Consider the following 16,597-nt stretch of genomic DNA (forward strand, 5'->3'; position numbering starts at 1 on the left):
TTAGTACATATTGTGGAGGGAAGCAGGCAGACATGGTGCTGGAGAAGGAGCTAAGATGTCAACATCTTGATCTGCAGGCATCAGGAGACTGCCACACTGGGTGGAGCTTGAGCATAGGAGACCTAGGAGGTCTCAAAGCTTGCTCCATAGTGACACACGTCCTCCAACAAAGCCACACCTACTCCAACAAGAAGCTCACTCTTCAAGTGAAGATTTGAATACTGAAGTACTGGTACCATCTATGGGTGGAGAAGTGGAACCATAGTGTAAAAGGAACTGTCTTTGTAACCCACTAGTCATTTTAATGAACTGTTTTATGTTTTTGTTACAGAGGGTAGGTGGCAAGAAAAACAGGCAAGAAGTCAAAGGTGAGGTATCTTTGGAAAATTTAATTGGACCATATTTTCTTTCTTTGCTGAAAACATCATATATCCGTAGACATTATGGGTTCCATAGCTTACAGAGGGGTAGTGGTTTTCCCACAGTTATACACTGTACCCAAATTTCTATAGAAAGATAAGACATTTCCAATCTTGCTTTTGAGTATTTCCTAAGAGATGCTCTAAAGGTTCCTCACAATGGCAAGTAATGCAAAGTAAGGCGTCAGTTCTCCCCCTCGCATGCTTAGTGCAATGGAGGAATAGGAAGGAAGACTAGTTATGTCAGTGCTAGTACCCTGGGGGTTGCTGTTGGGTCCTCTGAGGTGCACCCATGGCACTGAAGTGCTGACGCACCCCTGCACTGAGGAACCTGAGATGGGTAAATACTGGGCAGCTTGTCACAGCCAAGCATGACTGTCACAGCGGAGGGGACTTGGAGTTATCTGGTTCTTCCTGGTGCTCCCAGGGCTACTGGCCTTCACATGTAGCAAAGAAGCCAGGGCTAGAGCCTCACCAGTGGTCTCCCACTTGGCACTACAGTACTGCAGGTTCACTTCCATGTGCCTTGCAATGTATGCACTCAAAGTAAAGTTAAAAGTGCCTTTACCAATTCCTATGTCAGACTACTAGAATGAAAATAAAAGCATTTGATTTGATGAAAACAGCTCCCTGGTGAGATACCCAGGTAGTGGGCAGCTGTCATGATGTTTGCCTATGCACAAATTTAATTCTGTCATTTACACAGCATTCTCATTTCTCAAACTTGTTTCATTAGCTTAAAAAAATTAGGATAAGGCAACCAAATATAAGTAATTCGGGTTGCTGAAAACATCTGGAACATCAGCCTTCATCTTCTCGAGTGTTAAGAGCCCATGATTAAAATGTAATCAACGAGGTTCTTAACAAGAGGCAATGCAGCTACTCTCGATAAATGCACCTCTAGTAAACACAGGGCCCCCTCATAAATATAAAATTAAATTCTTTTGAGGAATAGTTTTCTGACTTTAATATTTGGGATTTATACTTATTCTTTATATTTTATAGTAAAAATGTATGGTCTTGGTTTCTTTATATTCATACACAAATGACCTCCTCAGCAGGCTCACATCCGGATGGCAGGTTGGGGTATTCGGCCTCTCTCAGAGGGACGGCGGCCACTTAGCACGCCTTAGAATCCCTGCAAAAACTCCTGCAGCTGGGTGACAATCTCTGTGTCCACCGTCTCCATGAGGGACTGGAAGCCTTGCTCCCCCAGGATCTCCTGCTGTGCTTTGAGCTTCTCATAGATGAACTGCTGCAGAGACACTGTGTGCACAGGGTCCTTCAGGGCCAGCTGTGGGACAGAGGGCAGACAGGGTCAGTAAGACAGACAACCCTACACACGCCTCACTGTGCTCTCTAATCTCTCACAGCGGCACTTCTAAAGACTCTCCTGCGGACAGTTTTTTTGGGCCAAGTGTGTCTCTCTGATGTACCCTGTTTCTCAAGAACTGGGAACACATCCTTTTAAAGTGCTAGAATTTAGCAGAAAGCACCATAAAAGGAAAAGAAACAGGGTACCAAAGCGACTGCCCAACCTCCTAAGGACAGAGACTCCATGACAGCAGCCCCAGGAAGTAAGCACACACTATTTGCTCTAGCTTACACTGCAACACCATTTAATCTGTGCCGATGTTTTTAGGTTGGGGTGAAGTGTCAGATTTTGTTTTTCCCCCAGTCCCATTACAGTATTTTGAAAATCAAAAAAAATTTCAATTTTTAATATTTTTATGCTACTTATGTCCACACTATAAGCTATACATTAGTACTCTTTTTCACCTTCATACTATCACAAAATTCTTTCTTAACACATGTTCAGTATTTTAACGTATGCCATGTTTTTTTAACCTGTTAAACGTATGTAAGACCACAGTGTAGTTTAACAATTTTATCTATAAGTTTGCTGAATACACCACACTGCTTTGTGTTACTGTGTAAGTGGCCTTTCTTTATACATCAGCTTCTTTTCTTTTGTTAGAGCAGGTCTCAGGCAGTCAAGGTTCGCCTCACGTTAGAAGCTGCAGCTCCGGTCTGCCTTGAACTGCTGCTTTCGCCTCTGACACTGGCACTGTAGGCATATGCCACTGTGCTCAGAACTTCACCTTGTTCTCCTAGGAATCTAAAGAACTACTAGAGCATAAAAAAAATTTCTGACTCCTATATGGACTATCAGCATGTTTTCCTTATGGTTTGTACCAATATAAAAGACATAACAGTATTAAGTAGCTAACACTGTGTTGGCACTGATATTATTTAAATGACTTATAACTGTAACAGCAAACAACACAATATAAGCTGAGAATTTATTTCACCATCAGTGACCATGAACATCTATATAACTTTCAATAAAAGCTATGAATGCCTTCCCTGATGTTGCTCAATTCAATCTATAACTTCTGTTTGAGTCATATAGATGTTAAAATACAACTGAGAAGAAAAGGATATATGCCCCTTGCATTACCAAAGCAAAGTATACAACAAACTCAAGATAAGGAAAAGCATCAATCCTCATTTCCCTGTCAGACAGATGAGAGAGAGCAGTGAGGACTGCACCTCATCCGTGAGCTGAAGATGTCATCCTACAACATGACAGAAACTGAAAGTGAGCACTGTAAAACATCTGATATTTGGGGGCTGGAGAGATGGCTCAGCAGTTAAGAGCACTTGCTACTCTTGTAGAAGACCCATGTTTGATTCCAAAATGGTGGCTCACAACCTTATAAATTCCATTTCTACCAAGTACACGGTGTATATGCATACATACAGGCAAAATGCTCATACACTGAAAATAAATCTAAAAACATTCTTTAAATATTTTCTTTCTTAAGTAACATATGGTAATGATAAATATTATTTTAATTACAAAAATATACCTATTGGGATAGAGTATATTAACTGTATAGAAACATAATTACTTATTCATAACGAAACTGGTAGCTCTTGACAGTAGCGACTGAGCTTGACCCGATGCTCGTGAACCTGGATCCCCGGCTAGAGAGCAGTGCGGAGTGAACAGAGCCCGCAGTCATCGCACGCATGAGACCTTAAAGCCACTAACAGCATTTTAAAGACTTGACTATTATTCTTATCAAAGTAGAGGTATTGATGTTTTAGATACACACACAAATGACTGGTTCCATTACAGCATTTTCACATACATTCTCTGTTGATCTTTTACCTCTTACGCCCCTATCCCCCTGCCTGCTACATTTTACCATCTGACCACTATCCAACCCCTTTCTGACTCTCATTTCCTTTTCAACACTTCTTTTCCCTCTCTAGTGGTTCCCTTTCTAGTTTCATGACTTACACTCACACATCAAAAACTAGGACCAAGGCTAATGGGATAGCTCAGTGCTTTGCAGAAGCACTTGCAAAGTCTGGCAACCTGAGTCTGATTCCTGCCACCCATGTAAAAGTGGAAAGATAAAACCAACTTTCAAGAGTGCACACTGTACACATCCCCACACACATCCAATAATGAATAAAGAAATTTCAAAAGCTGGGATTCACATAGGAGAAAGAACATGTGATGTTTGTCTTTCTGAATCTTATTTACCTTACCTAATAGAATAATTTCTAGTTCCATTCATTTTCTTGCAAATTTCATTTTATGGCTTGAAAAGTTCCATTGTGTATATCCACCACATTTTTATTATATTCACCAGCAGACAGACATCTAGGCCATCTCTACTCCCTTGCTATTGTAAACAGACCAGCAATAAACACGGATGCATAAGTAAGTACTTTTGTGGTAGGACATGGAGTCCTTGGGGAAAGCCAAAGTTAGAATATCTAATAGGTTTATTAGGTGGTATGTTGTTGGATGGTAAAACCACGGCAGGAAATTTGGTAAGGTAGAGCAGGTTGAGACCTGGAGACTTAGTGGGCACACATCTGAGACTTAAGTGACTCCCAGTTCCCTGCCAAACTCCTGACCTGAAACACTCACCATGCTCCTCACATAACAGAAACATGTCCTATAGTCACATAGGCACAAGACAGTTCTCTATGCTAATGAGGTACCTAGAGCCCAAGTGGGCTTAGACAGTAAGGTTCCCTTCCCAGAAATTCCTCCCTGCAAAAGATATTTAATCTCAGGTCCACCCTGAGAAGTGGGTATGGTCTGTTATGCATCCATTTTCCTCCATGAACAATCAATAAACTGATTAGAACCATGGACTGACTGTCTCTTTCAACAAGATCCCCGTGGGGAGCCATGGAGAAGGGCTTTGACTACAGAGCAGCGGCTTAATTCTCCCGTAGAAGGCCTTTCTGTGCTCCCAGCCATAGCTGCCACCAAGTCTGCCTCCATCAAGCTAAGGATAATCACCACTGGGACAAGCCAGAGGTCCCCTCTTCCTGGCCCCAGGCTAGATGCTGTCCCCAACCCATGGGACCCCCAACTCTGTTCTTGGCTCTTCAGCGACTGCCAGTGGTGCCTAGATGTCCAAGAGTCTCAGAGAACTCTGCGGCCCAGCCTCTTCGAAGGCCAGGGAACCCCTCCCCCATCAGCTTTCCTACCCCCAGAGCAGTGTCTTGGCACAGCCCTGCACCGCCCAGACAGCAGTGCGGGACCACCTCCCTAAGAGGCTATGCCCAGTGGCAGGGTAGACAGACTCACAGTATGTTGTTGAGAAAAACAGCTTTCTAATGTAATTAGCAAATTCTACACCTGGTGGAAAACTACTGCAAAGGCAGATGTGATAGGCACTTTCCCTTCCAGAATAATCCCCTCCTACCAATTCTTCTTGCTAAGTACAAGCAAGAACCCCAGGAATTATAAGGAGAACAAAATATAAGAAAGCTCAAAGAGGTGGAAAGAAGACAGCACACAAGAAAGTTCTAACTGGAACAGGATGTGGAGTCTGTGACTTCATTCATGTTTCAAATGGCCCAAAATCAGAGCTCAATAAATCAGCAATCTGGAAACACTGAACGATTTGGTGGCCATGGTCATGCAGGCTGCCCACCCTAAGACAGAGACTGTTGTTTAAGCGGCTGGTCTGTGTTACTTTATTGCAGTGGGCGGAGCAGACTACCGCATGCAATGCTAAGTACAGCTGTCAGCACTATAAACACACGACAGAAACAGGAAACTAAGTGGACAGCCAGGGCACACCTTTAACACCAGCACTTGTGTAAGGACTGCAAGTACAAGGCCAGTCTGACTCTCTTCCCTTAGGCACGGAGGGGACAGCAGCTGTTATAAGGAGGACAGCACAGAGACTTGCTTGATAATCTGACATTAATGTGAAGAAACAAAAAAGTTTACACTTAAAATGTTTTAAATTTAAGTGCCATTGGTGGCATTCTGGATTGAATTCTGCAATAGCATTAGCTTTTAGAAACGTATAGTGTATATTTGAGAAAAAAATAAACATAAAAATGTTAAGGCATGAGCACTGGAGAGCTGTCTCCACTGATCCTCATCAGGACGACCCCACCCTACCCCCAGCAGCAGGCTGCTGAACTGCCCAGCCCTGTCCTCCCCTGGGCAGCACAGTAGAGCCAGTGTGAAGGCATGAGGGGGAGAGCTTAGCCCTGCCCCTTGCACCAGCTGAGCGAGCTGCACTAAGGCTGGAGAGCTCACCCTGGCGGTGCCCACACAAGAGAGCTGTCATTGACCTCCCAGGCCCAAGCCCAGGGTTTGGAGCTGACCCACCCCAATATCTACCCCAAGTGTGAAAGGGCTGATTCTGCAGATCCAAAGCTGCAGGATCTCCATGACAACAGCAAAAATAGTATATCCCAGAGGAGTCCTGGTGAGAATCCAGCATTGATAGTGTAGCAGAAGCTAGAGGCCTTGAAACAGACCAACGACTCATTGCAACAATAGGTGGACAAAAGGGTATACTGTGGGACACATTGGGACAATACAGCTTCCAGGGCAAGAGTTCTTGCTGTTGCTGTATCCTATTTTATTGGGGGAGGGGGGTTGCAAGGGTGGATACGAAGGGACAGGGTGATAAATGGGATTGGAGTGCATGATGTGAAATTCACAAAGAATCAATAAAAAGTTAAAAAGAAAAGATGTAAACCACAGGAAAACTTGGAAGGGGCACATGAGAATTCTGTATGATTTTTTTTTTTTTTGCTACTTTTCTGTAAATCTAAAATCATTTCAAAAATACAAACAATACTTTACACAACAGACTCAAAAATCACCAGTGTTTAATCTCTCTGTGGTACAAAACAAGCAACACCCTCATCTGCATACATAAGTAGCAAACCTGGAAAGTTCTTTTTGAGGTGAGAAAAACAGACGTCTCCAAGCTCCTGGTAACATCCAAGGCTTACTCTTCTCAGGCAGAAGACACCAGCAGAAGTAGAATATGTATTTCTAAATCCGCCTTTGTCTTTTTCTATCTTTCCCCAGTATGCCTAAGCCCTAGTCTTCCTCTCTAAGGAAGGACATGGTCACTTAAGTATTTCCATTAGAATGGATAGAATGAAATGAGGACCTGGTGTTAACTGGCTTCACTCATTAATGGAAAAGTAACTACCAGTATTCTTGACTCTAGGCTAATGCCAGATAAATGACATTTTAATAGCCTAACCCAATTCAAAACTTCATTCTTTGGATTTTAATGTGAAAGTAGCTTTGGTTTTAAAACTGTTACTTAAGGACACAGTGGTTCTGGTTGAACCAGGTTTGGTTCCCTCCTTTGGTAAGCATCACCTTCGATACATGCTTCGGCCTTTTCGAGGTGCAGCCTTCAGGGTTTAGGTCTACAACTTTAGCTGCTGTGGAGATAGATACCGGCATGTGTTTCTCATTAAGACTTTCGTTGCTCGAAATAAAGTTTCATTGTGTTCCTGCATAAACCACCAATTTTACCCAACAGGAATTCAAGGAGGCCAAATCCTCCACATTCTCAGTCATGTGACTAGTTACTTTTTAACTTCGCATACCCTTTAATTTTTCAGATATTGTTTACTGTAAGATTATTTCAGGAAAAAAAGTTTTTCTTTTCTCTCTTATTCTTATAAAAAGAATAATGTACTTTCCATGATACTTGACAGAAAAATATTAAACAGGAAAAATTAATTAAGAGATAAAACACATGAAATAGTAAAAAAAATCTTAAAGGAAAATATGCCTGCCATATACTTAACTACACTGTCTTCAAAACTTCCTGAGTTGGATTTAAATGCCTCTGGTTTAAATATTCTACTTTTAGATGTAATTATTTCACCGTGGCTAACTCTCAATTTCTAAAATCTGTCTGAAATACTTAAACTTGCCCATTGGATACTACAAGCTCTCCTCATTTTGTGCTTAGAGAAGAACCTAAGGCTGACAGATGCCAAGCAGAACTTTGTCACTGAGGTATAGCAATTTAAGTTCATCATCACACTCGTGTGAGGCCTAAGCTTTCTCTGCAGAGGGTAAACTATGGTTTCTAAGGGACAAGTTCGCTGCAGAGTGAAACCCTGTCTTGATGAATGACTGTGTAAAGGAATGCTCCCTCTGTGTTCCAATGCACATCCAAGAGTAAGAATGTTGCTCCACAGCGACTGAGGGAATGGCCATGCAGAGCCTGCCCCACATGTGGCCCATATGTATACAGCCACCAAACTAGATAAGATGGATGAAGCAAAGAAGTGCAGGCTGACAGGAACCGGATGTAGATCTCTCCTGAGAGACACAGCCAGAATACAGCAAATACATAGGTGAATGTCAGCAGCAAACCACTGAACTGAGAACGGGACCCCCGTTGAAGGAATCTTAGAAAGAACTCAAAGAGCTGAAGGGGCTTGAGACCCCATAAGAACAACAATGCCAACCAACCAGAGCTTCCAGGGACTAAGCCACTACCCAAAGACTATACATGGACTGACCCTGGGCTCCAAATGCATATGTAGCAGAGAATAGCCTTGTTGAGGCACCAGTGGAAGGGGAAGCCCTTGGTCTTGCCAAGGTTGGACCCCCCCCAGTGCAGGGGAATTCGGGGGGGGGGGAGGGGGGTAAGGGAGGTGGATGAGGGAATACCCGAATGGGGGAGAGGGTGGAGGTGTGGACTTATGCACAGGAAACTGGGAAAGGGGATACCATTTGAAATGTAAGTAAAGAAATATATCTAATAAAAAAATTAAAAAAAAATATTGCTTGCAAACATTAGGAACAAAACACTCTTAAGAACTAAAATCCCAAGTCAATTCATAAAACATCCATGAAGGACTTCAGTAGAAGTTTTTTAAGTAGACAATGATGATTTTTAAAAGTTCCTAATGCAGTCATTTCTTCAAGTGTGTGTGTGTGTGTGTGTGTGTGTGTGTGTGTGTGTGTGTGTGTGTGTATTTCCTAGCAGTATTTTTAAGGCTCAAACCCACAATCCTGTACATGTAAGGCAAACATTCTAACAACGAAAAAAGCCACAGCTACTGTACTATAGACACCGCAGTCTGGCCTTATGCTGCCTAGCTTCAAGTTCAGTCCTCATGGTTTCTGGGGAGTTGGGGAGTATCCACTGTTAGCCTGTTTAGCTCTATACATTTAATTCTATTTAATTCTCACCTGACTTGATAGAGTTTCCTGAGATTCTCTCTACCTGTACTCCACTGAAGAGTATCTGAAGTGGTCTCATCTAACCACATACTGACTAGGGAATGCAGGTGTCTCTCTCTCTCTATAATCACTCTTTCCTCCACCATCTTTTCATCTTTTTTCCTCTCCAGAATTCCATATGATTTTCCAAAACACAGGTCAATATCTAGATGTAAAAGGAATTTTTATACAGTTTGCTATCTTTAACTAGTTTTTGCTGGTTAATATTTAATTGACTAAGATATTAAACTCTCTTCATGGTTAATCTGTTGATTTTCTTGGAATCTGCTGGTTTAAACGAGAAGTTCAATGACTTAGTCCCATCTTAGCCAACACTTCCTGCTGTAGTCACTTGCATGTCCTCTTATTCTGTCACCTTGATGAGAAATTCCACAGGAGAGACCAGGCTCATTACCCTTCCTTCCTACAGATGCACTGTATTTACCCAGCTGGCCTGTGGGCAGAATGACTTCTGCCACTCCTCAGGCTGACTCTAACCACTGCCTTTCCAGCCCTTTCCAAGTCCTACAGCCATGTTGAAGCAGTGATTCTGCTACCTGAAAAATCTCTGCTGGAGATTTCGATACCTAATGCCACATGACATGGCTTTTTATCTCAAAGATGTTTAGGGTATCGAGGTGCTAGCTTAGATTGTTTCTTAAAAACAACAAATAAACAAAAAACCAAAACCAAACCCCATAGTACACCACAGAAGTCAAAGGACAACCTGCGGGTAGCGCATTGGTTTTCTTCTTCATCCTTCTGCAGTAGCTGCTGTTTAGAGCTCACACTCCAGGCTTGTGAACCTTTCTTCACTGGTTCATCTCGCCAGCCATTCCTAAGATTTTACATTTATATCTCTCCCACTCATTCCCTGACTACACTGACTGTTGTGTCTACTTTGTTGCTAGTTTTTGAAAGAAAAACAATTCTACTTATTCACCTGTCAGCATTTTTCTGCCTCTGAACTCATTTTAAAAACTATTGAAGTCTTTGTGTGCTTTCATTTCCCTAAGGGTAATTTATGTTTCACCTTTTGAAGTAAGTTTTGAACTCACTCATTTTCATTCTTTTTTGTTTGACAATAAATGACTGTGGGCTATGAGTAATTAAGCTACATCTACACGCTTTCATGTCTCATTGTTTATGTCACCGGCCTCAAAACGGCAAGCTGCCCTTTAAAATAAGGTTTAAAAACTTCATGTAATATGATGTATGTAACACTATCTCAGCCTTTAACTTTTAGCTTTATTTCATTACTGTCAGATAATAAAAACTATACTTCTTCTGCTTTGGGGAGCTAGAGGTTTTCCTCAGGCTCTGTTTTTGTAATGTTGCAGGAATATGTGCATTTTCTTGAATGGGGTACAATTTTTATATGCAGCCATTAATTAAGTTTACTGACTGTATTCTTCAGCTCTATTACCATGAATCATGTGATTTTCTTGGGTTCAGCTACACACATGAACCACAAGAGTCCCCAACTTTAACATCAGTTCACTGAGAAAGCTGTGGGAATAAAACAACTTCATAATAAGGAAAGGTAGGGAAATAGGATCATTTCACCTCAAAATGCTGTTAGGGTCATGGAACTATTTTTGAGATCATATAAAATGTGCTGCCTTTTAAGGAGGCTCATACTTAATAGAGGCATTCTGTTTTTATGACAGTTTCATTCTATAGCAGAGGCTGGATGTGCTCCTCCTGTTTTAGCCTAAAAGCACCTTTCTTATAAGCCATTTTAGCAGTGAATTCCAGACAACTTTCAGCAATGGAGTAGATAAAACACCATCTCTCTATATCAGAATAAGGACCAATTTCATCATGTTAAATAAACAAGAGTAAATAAATTCTTAATTTAGCTAATTTCTATTCACTTACCATTCTTTCATAGTGTTCTAGATAATTAATTAATTAATAATGGAACATATTCTCTCTTGCCACTTAGTGTACCATTTAAGTAGAATGATTACAATAAAATGGAGTGGGACACTCAGATGTGTTATGTGGATTGATGTCATTAAATTAGAAACAAGTCCACTAATAATTAAGTGTGACTATTTAGCAATACCTTTGATTTTATCATTCCTCAGAAATACAGCCATGTTTGTAAACTCTGTAAGAGAGACACCGAAGGTGTACCACACACACTGACCCTATAGTGCAGAAATACCAGTGCAAATAACTCACGAGAGTGAAGGAAAATTAGACTCTGTCTGCAACCTAAAGTTACCTCTGGATATGCTGAGTCCTCTGACTGTCCTGTCCCCGTATTGGAGCCACAGTCTCACTGTGTAGACCAAGCTGGCCCTAACCCAAGGGCTTCTTACTTCAGGCTCCCAAGTGTTCAAAGTACAGGTGTACACCACCATGCCCAGTAAATGTCATTGGTTCCTGCCTACAAGCTTATTAAGGGGACTAAGAAACTTGAACATTACAATGAGAACCAGTTACGGCAACACCTGCTCCCTTACAGCTCCTTATTACTCCAATGGCCTCAATGGTTTCAAGAAAATGAGATCATTTGGCAAATCATGTAAGACTCTCAGGTCTCTTGACAACTACAAGGCAATCAAACAAGCGAAGGATCAGGTACTATAGATAGGAACTGCTGAGTGATGTATAAAGGCTAGAGCATTTACCAGTCAGGGCCTTACATGGGGATCTCAGGAATGAACTCAGGTCTGTGTGCTTGCAAGGCAGGTGCTTTCACCAACTAGTAAGTCATTAGTTTATAAAAATGCAGACTATGGTGGGGGAGCTGGAGGAGTGCAATGTTTCCATCTTGACCCTCTGCTTACATGACAAGACTACTGTAGAAACTGCAGTGTTTTAGAATCTGAACTAACTAACTACATCAGGGGAGGGGATAGTAGTTTCATGACTGTTTAGCTTGTTGTTTCCTGGGGAGCTCGGAATGATACCACACATATTTTAAACACAAGGTGTGTACTTATTTTATTAGATGGGTAGCACACAAGTCCAGAGTAATGCCTACACTATTAAATACTGTAAGATGCTAAGTAGCTTGTGAATAGGTAATAAATTAATTAATTAATTAATTAATTAAAGAAGAGAAGCCAAATGGCAAACTCAAAGTAACAGCTTTAACATTTTAAGCTACATAGAAAACAACACTACTTAAGCATCTCAAAATAAATGATGCCTCACTATTTATCCTTCATCTGGACAGTTTTCATAAATCACAAAGAATCATAAATCATAAGTCAGCATACCAAGATTTAATCTGCATTAAAAAGGGAACTACTAGATATCTACATTTGATATTTAAAACTATAAATAAGTTTGTGCCAACACCTCAGAATAAGTCTTGCTTTGTGTTTGAAGACCAAGCTCATGTGGGATGAGACAAGGTTTCAGAATCAGTTAGCAAGCAGTATTTGAAAACTGGCATGCCTGACCATCACAAGTCAGTTTCTTAAACATGAATCTCCAGTTCTCAAGGTAATGTGAAAATTCATAATCGTAAAAAAGTTTGTCTTTGTGAGTTTGAGACTAGCCTAAGATACACAGTGAGACCCTGGCTCAAAACAAACAACTTACATTAATTCTCAAAACTGCACAGAAGAGCTGGAACTAAGGAATCTGAATGTGTGGGCGTCTGACAGTGTTAGCATGACAGAGTTAGAGGAAGGTGGGATGGGCAGGCAGAATAGACAAGACAAGGTAACTTCTGTGGCTCAGGTCTGAGGCAACCAAGCTGGACAGTGATTAGGAGCAATGGCATTGCTATGCACTACTTGGAAGGAACACATCTGTCATTAACTGAATATGGTGATGGGGTAAGACCCTGGAGTTGGAAAATGCCATGAAGGCCTCTCTACAGTAATGTTGACTACATATAATCTTGAATATTTTCTTGCCAAAATTTTTCTGCTCTGATCACAGAAACAAAGTTTTCTCTAAAAATGAAAGGAAGAAAAACAACACAGCTGAGTGTGGCAGGCTACACGCATTCCTAGAACTTGAGAAATGGAGGCAGGAGGCTCCTAGGCCATTCTCAGACACTCCAATTCAGGTCAGTAGGTCCACTGTTCGGTACACTTGAAGCATCACATAAAATCAGGTGTGGTGGGATGCAACCTTGGAAGCCCACGCAGGACACAGAGACAGGGGGATCATTATTTCAAAGTCATCCTTGGCTATACTGCAAGTTCAAGGTCAGCTTAGACTACAAGAGACTCTATTAGAAGGAGGAAGAAAGGAAGCTGAGGAAGAAGGAAATCCAAACAACCTCTTTTTTGGAACTGGGGAATCAGTTCACTTGGTAAAGTGATTGCCTTGAAAGCATGAAGCCCCAAGTTTGAGATCTAGAGAGAGCCTGCAGGTACAGGTACAAGTGTGCAATATGTGGAAGGCAGAGGACAACCTCAAGTGTCATCTTACAAATACCTTCTCCTCTTTTGAGACAGGCCCTTCCCTGGTCTGATGCTCACCAATCACGCTAGACTAGCTGGCCCCTGAGCTCCAGAGATGCTCCAGTCTTTGTCTTCCCAGGATGGGGTTTCACGGCAGCATATGCCCAGCATTTCACATGGGTTCTGGAGATCAGTGTTAGGTCCCGGTGCTTTGAAGGCAGGGGACTGACTGACTGCCTCATTCTCCTAGCCCACAGATCACCTTTACCCGGTTGCTGAGCTTTAGGATTAATTTAAAACCCACGAAAGCTAAGTGAACAAAAGCTTGCTCAGTTGCTTTTGTTTCTGAGACAGGGTTTTTACTTAGACACAGCCAGGTTGGGTTTGGCTCACAAACTCCTGCCTTAGCTGCTGCTGGTTTACAGACCTGAAACACAGGCCTGGCAGGGATCCCTGGTTTTTAAAGAAATTCTGACAGCCCGCACTCTAATTTTCTGAACAGAATGAAATTTTATTTATCAAAGTCAAAATCATTTATGACATGCATCTATAGCTGTTGAAGGAAAAACTCCTTAGGAAGAACTATTTTAGCTTCTAACAAATCTCTGTAGTGTTTAGTCCAACCGAAAAAACCCAAATCCTCCTCTCTCTTTCTGCATTCACTCTCTGTCCTGTGTTTGGGTTAAATTAAGGAAAAAACAAAACAAAACAAACAAATAACAACAAACCAAGACACCAAACAACCATCTTAGGTATGTAGTTCAAGGGATGGATATGGTGGTTTGAATAGGTTTGGCCCTCACAGGCTCCGGTGTTTGAATGCTTGGCCCATGAGGAGTAGCACTACTAGGAGGTGTGACCTTGTTGGAATGGGTATGGCTTACTGGAGAAACTATGTCACTGTGGGAGTGGGCTGTGAGGTTTCCTATGCCTATGCTCCACCCAGTGTGGAACACAGTTTCCCCCTTCAACTGCCTGAGGATCAAGACAGAACTCTGAGGTCCTCCACCATGCCTGCACGCTGCAATGCTTCCCACCATGATGATAATGGATTAAACCTTTAAAACTGTAAGCCAGCCCCAGCTGAATGTTGTCCGTTATAAGATGTGCCTTGGCTTGGTCTCTATTCACAGCAATGGAAACCCTAAGACAATCACAGATGCCATTTAAAAAGTTACTATAAATAATATTTTCTTAAAGGTCAGTCACAAACAAGAAATCAGAAACCACCATGACCTTTCCATTCTCCATTACATTATAATCTGTCTATCTTATTCTTTGAATGAATCTTGTACTCTTGGAAATATTTTTCTAAACATGAATTTAATCATTTACAAAATATAGGTCCACTGAGTATATGTTGAAATCCTGCACTATCAAATTGTTCTAAACTTAGTCTCACTGCTAGACACATGTGAGAAATAAGCAGAAAGTTATCAAAGCAAGGGGGATACACTATATGCATGTTCCAAAATTCTAACTCTACTTGATGGGTCCAATTTAGCAGTAAGTAACATATACCATTCATTGTTTTCCTTAGGGTGACAGGCTGTCCTTTCAAGAATAATACATGCCATACACCCCCTGAATTACCATATTTACTATGTCAACTACTCTTGTGTGTTCAAATGGTGCTGCCTGGGAAAAAAACAAAACAAATAAACAAAAAGTTAGGCTAAGTCTAGCTGGCCCTGGAGCTCACTGGTTGGCTAGCAAGCCCTAGGGAATTTCAGTGGCACTAGGCTTACCATGTCTGGCTTTTGACATGAGTACTTGGACTAGAATGCAGGTCCACAAGATGCATGAAAGTGGAAGAATGTAACTCAGAGGCAGAGAAACTGTCTAACAGGTATAAGGGCTCAATACCCAGGACATGGGAATAGGCAGTGCGGTAGGATGAAAATTCATTCAATAGAATTTCATTATATGCAACCACTAAAAGAAATGATAGAAATGCAAATTGATATTTATGAAAACATATTTGTATATTTATATCTAAGAAAAATTTAACAGAACACACATATAAAATCATTATTATTTCTAACTTATAAAGATATAATTATATGTGCAAAAAATACTGGGAAGGGTATATATTACAGTGATAAAGATCTCCTTGGTGAAAGTATTTTCCATCTGTGATCATTTATGATTTTCAAATTAATATAGGTCACTTTTATTTTCACAAATGTCTTTAAAATAACAGCTCCAATACTAAGATCACTGCTGTGAACAGGATGTTAATAAAACTAACTTTTTCTTCTAGCAAGCGATAGGAGAAAAGTGGCGGACGGGAAAGACAGACAGAAAGACAGAAACGGCTGCCATGGAGGTAGCCTAGGCCGTCTGTGTTCCGGGTGTGTCATCTGAGTTAGGGAAGAGGCTTTCCCCAGGTGGGTCCGTTCTTCACCCACAGCCCTGTGTGTTTTCACTACATCCAGACAGTCCCTCACTGCCAGTTTCTAAGTGAACAGCAGTATCCGAACTTGCTGATTAAGGTTTTTAGTAAGAATCCAAATAAACAAGGTAAGATTGTCTACAAAACTCAAGAACATTACTGACACCAGCAGGCAATTAGTTAAGTTTCACCTAAAACATACACACAAGTAAAAAAATAAAACCGCCTCAGAAGCCATGCTATAATAAATTCAAGTCATTTTCAATAGCCTTTCCTTTCCCAGTGTCTGAGTGCCCTTACACAGCCTGCTGTGGAGGATCCTGACCTGTATGATCTCAAACTATTTTTTGATTAACATTTTAGTTCCATCAAAGGAAAAATTGCTGTCTCAGGAGGGTGTCTGGTTATCAATTTGTGTCTTTATTACAACTCAGTTGGATTATTTCAATTCATTATCTTTTAGCCAGTTTTAATGTCATTGACAAGTCCACAGTTTTTAAAGGCATAACTGTCTTTTCCAAGAACTTGCCCAGGATTTGAGTTAAGCTCATTGTTGGTTTTTAAGGGTTTTTATGTGTGCTGCAAGGGACTAAATCCAGAGCCCTGCTCATGCGGGACAAGTGCCCTACAGTGGAACACTGGCATTGCACTGTGCAGTAAAGACTGGCCTGACCTCCAGGCTTCCTGCTTCCACCAGGCAGCACCAGAGGGGTCATGTGTATAAGGAGAGCTGTGCTAACTCCACAACTGCTAAGTAGCTACTGTCTTTATAAAGTTACCCTTAGATGAACTTCCATGCTCTCAAAGGGCACTCTCAACGTTTCCGTACCATTTAGAGATGAAGGTAAGGAAT

General features: G+C 41.3%; 1 protein-coding gene across 1 annotated transcript in view; it reads right to left on the minus strand.

Annotated features, from left to right (window-relative positions):
* Positions 1-369: 369 nt before the first annotated feature.
* Ipo11 (importin 11) overlaps positions 370-16,597 on the minus strand; it is a 178,681-nt gene continuing 162,453 nt past the window's right edge. The window contains 1 exon segment of the mRNA NM_001447235.1: positions 370-1,713. Within this exon segment, the coding sequence (NP_001434164.1) occupies positions 1,549-1,713 (165 nt within the window). The 3' untranslated portion in view covers positions 370-1,548.

This window comes from Rattus norvegicus, chromosome 2, assembly GCF_021556685.1.
Source record: "Rattus norvegicus strain SHRSP/BbbUtx chromosome 2, alternate assembly SHRSP_T2T, whole genome shotgun sequence".
Taxonomy (NCBI): domain Eukaryota; kingdom Metazoa; phylum Chordata; class Mammalia; order Rodentia; family Muridae; genus Rattus; species Rattus norvegicus.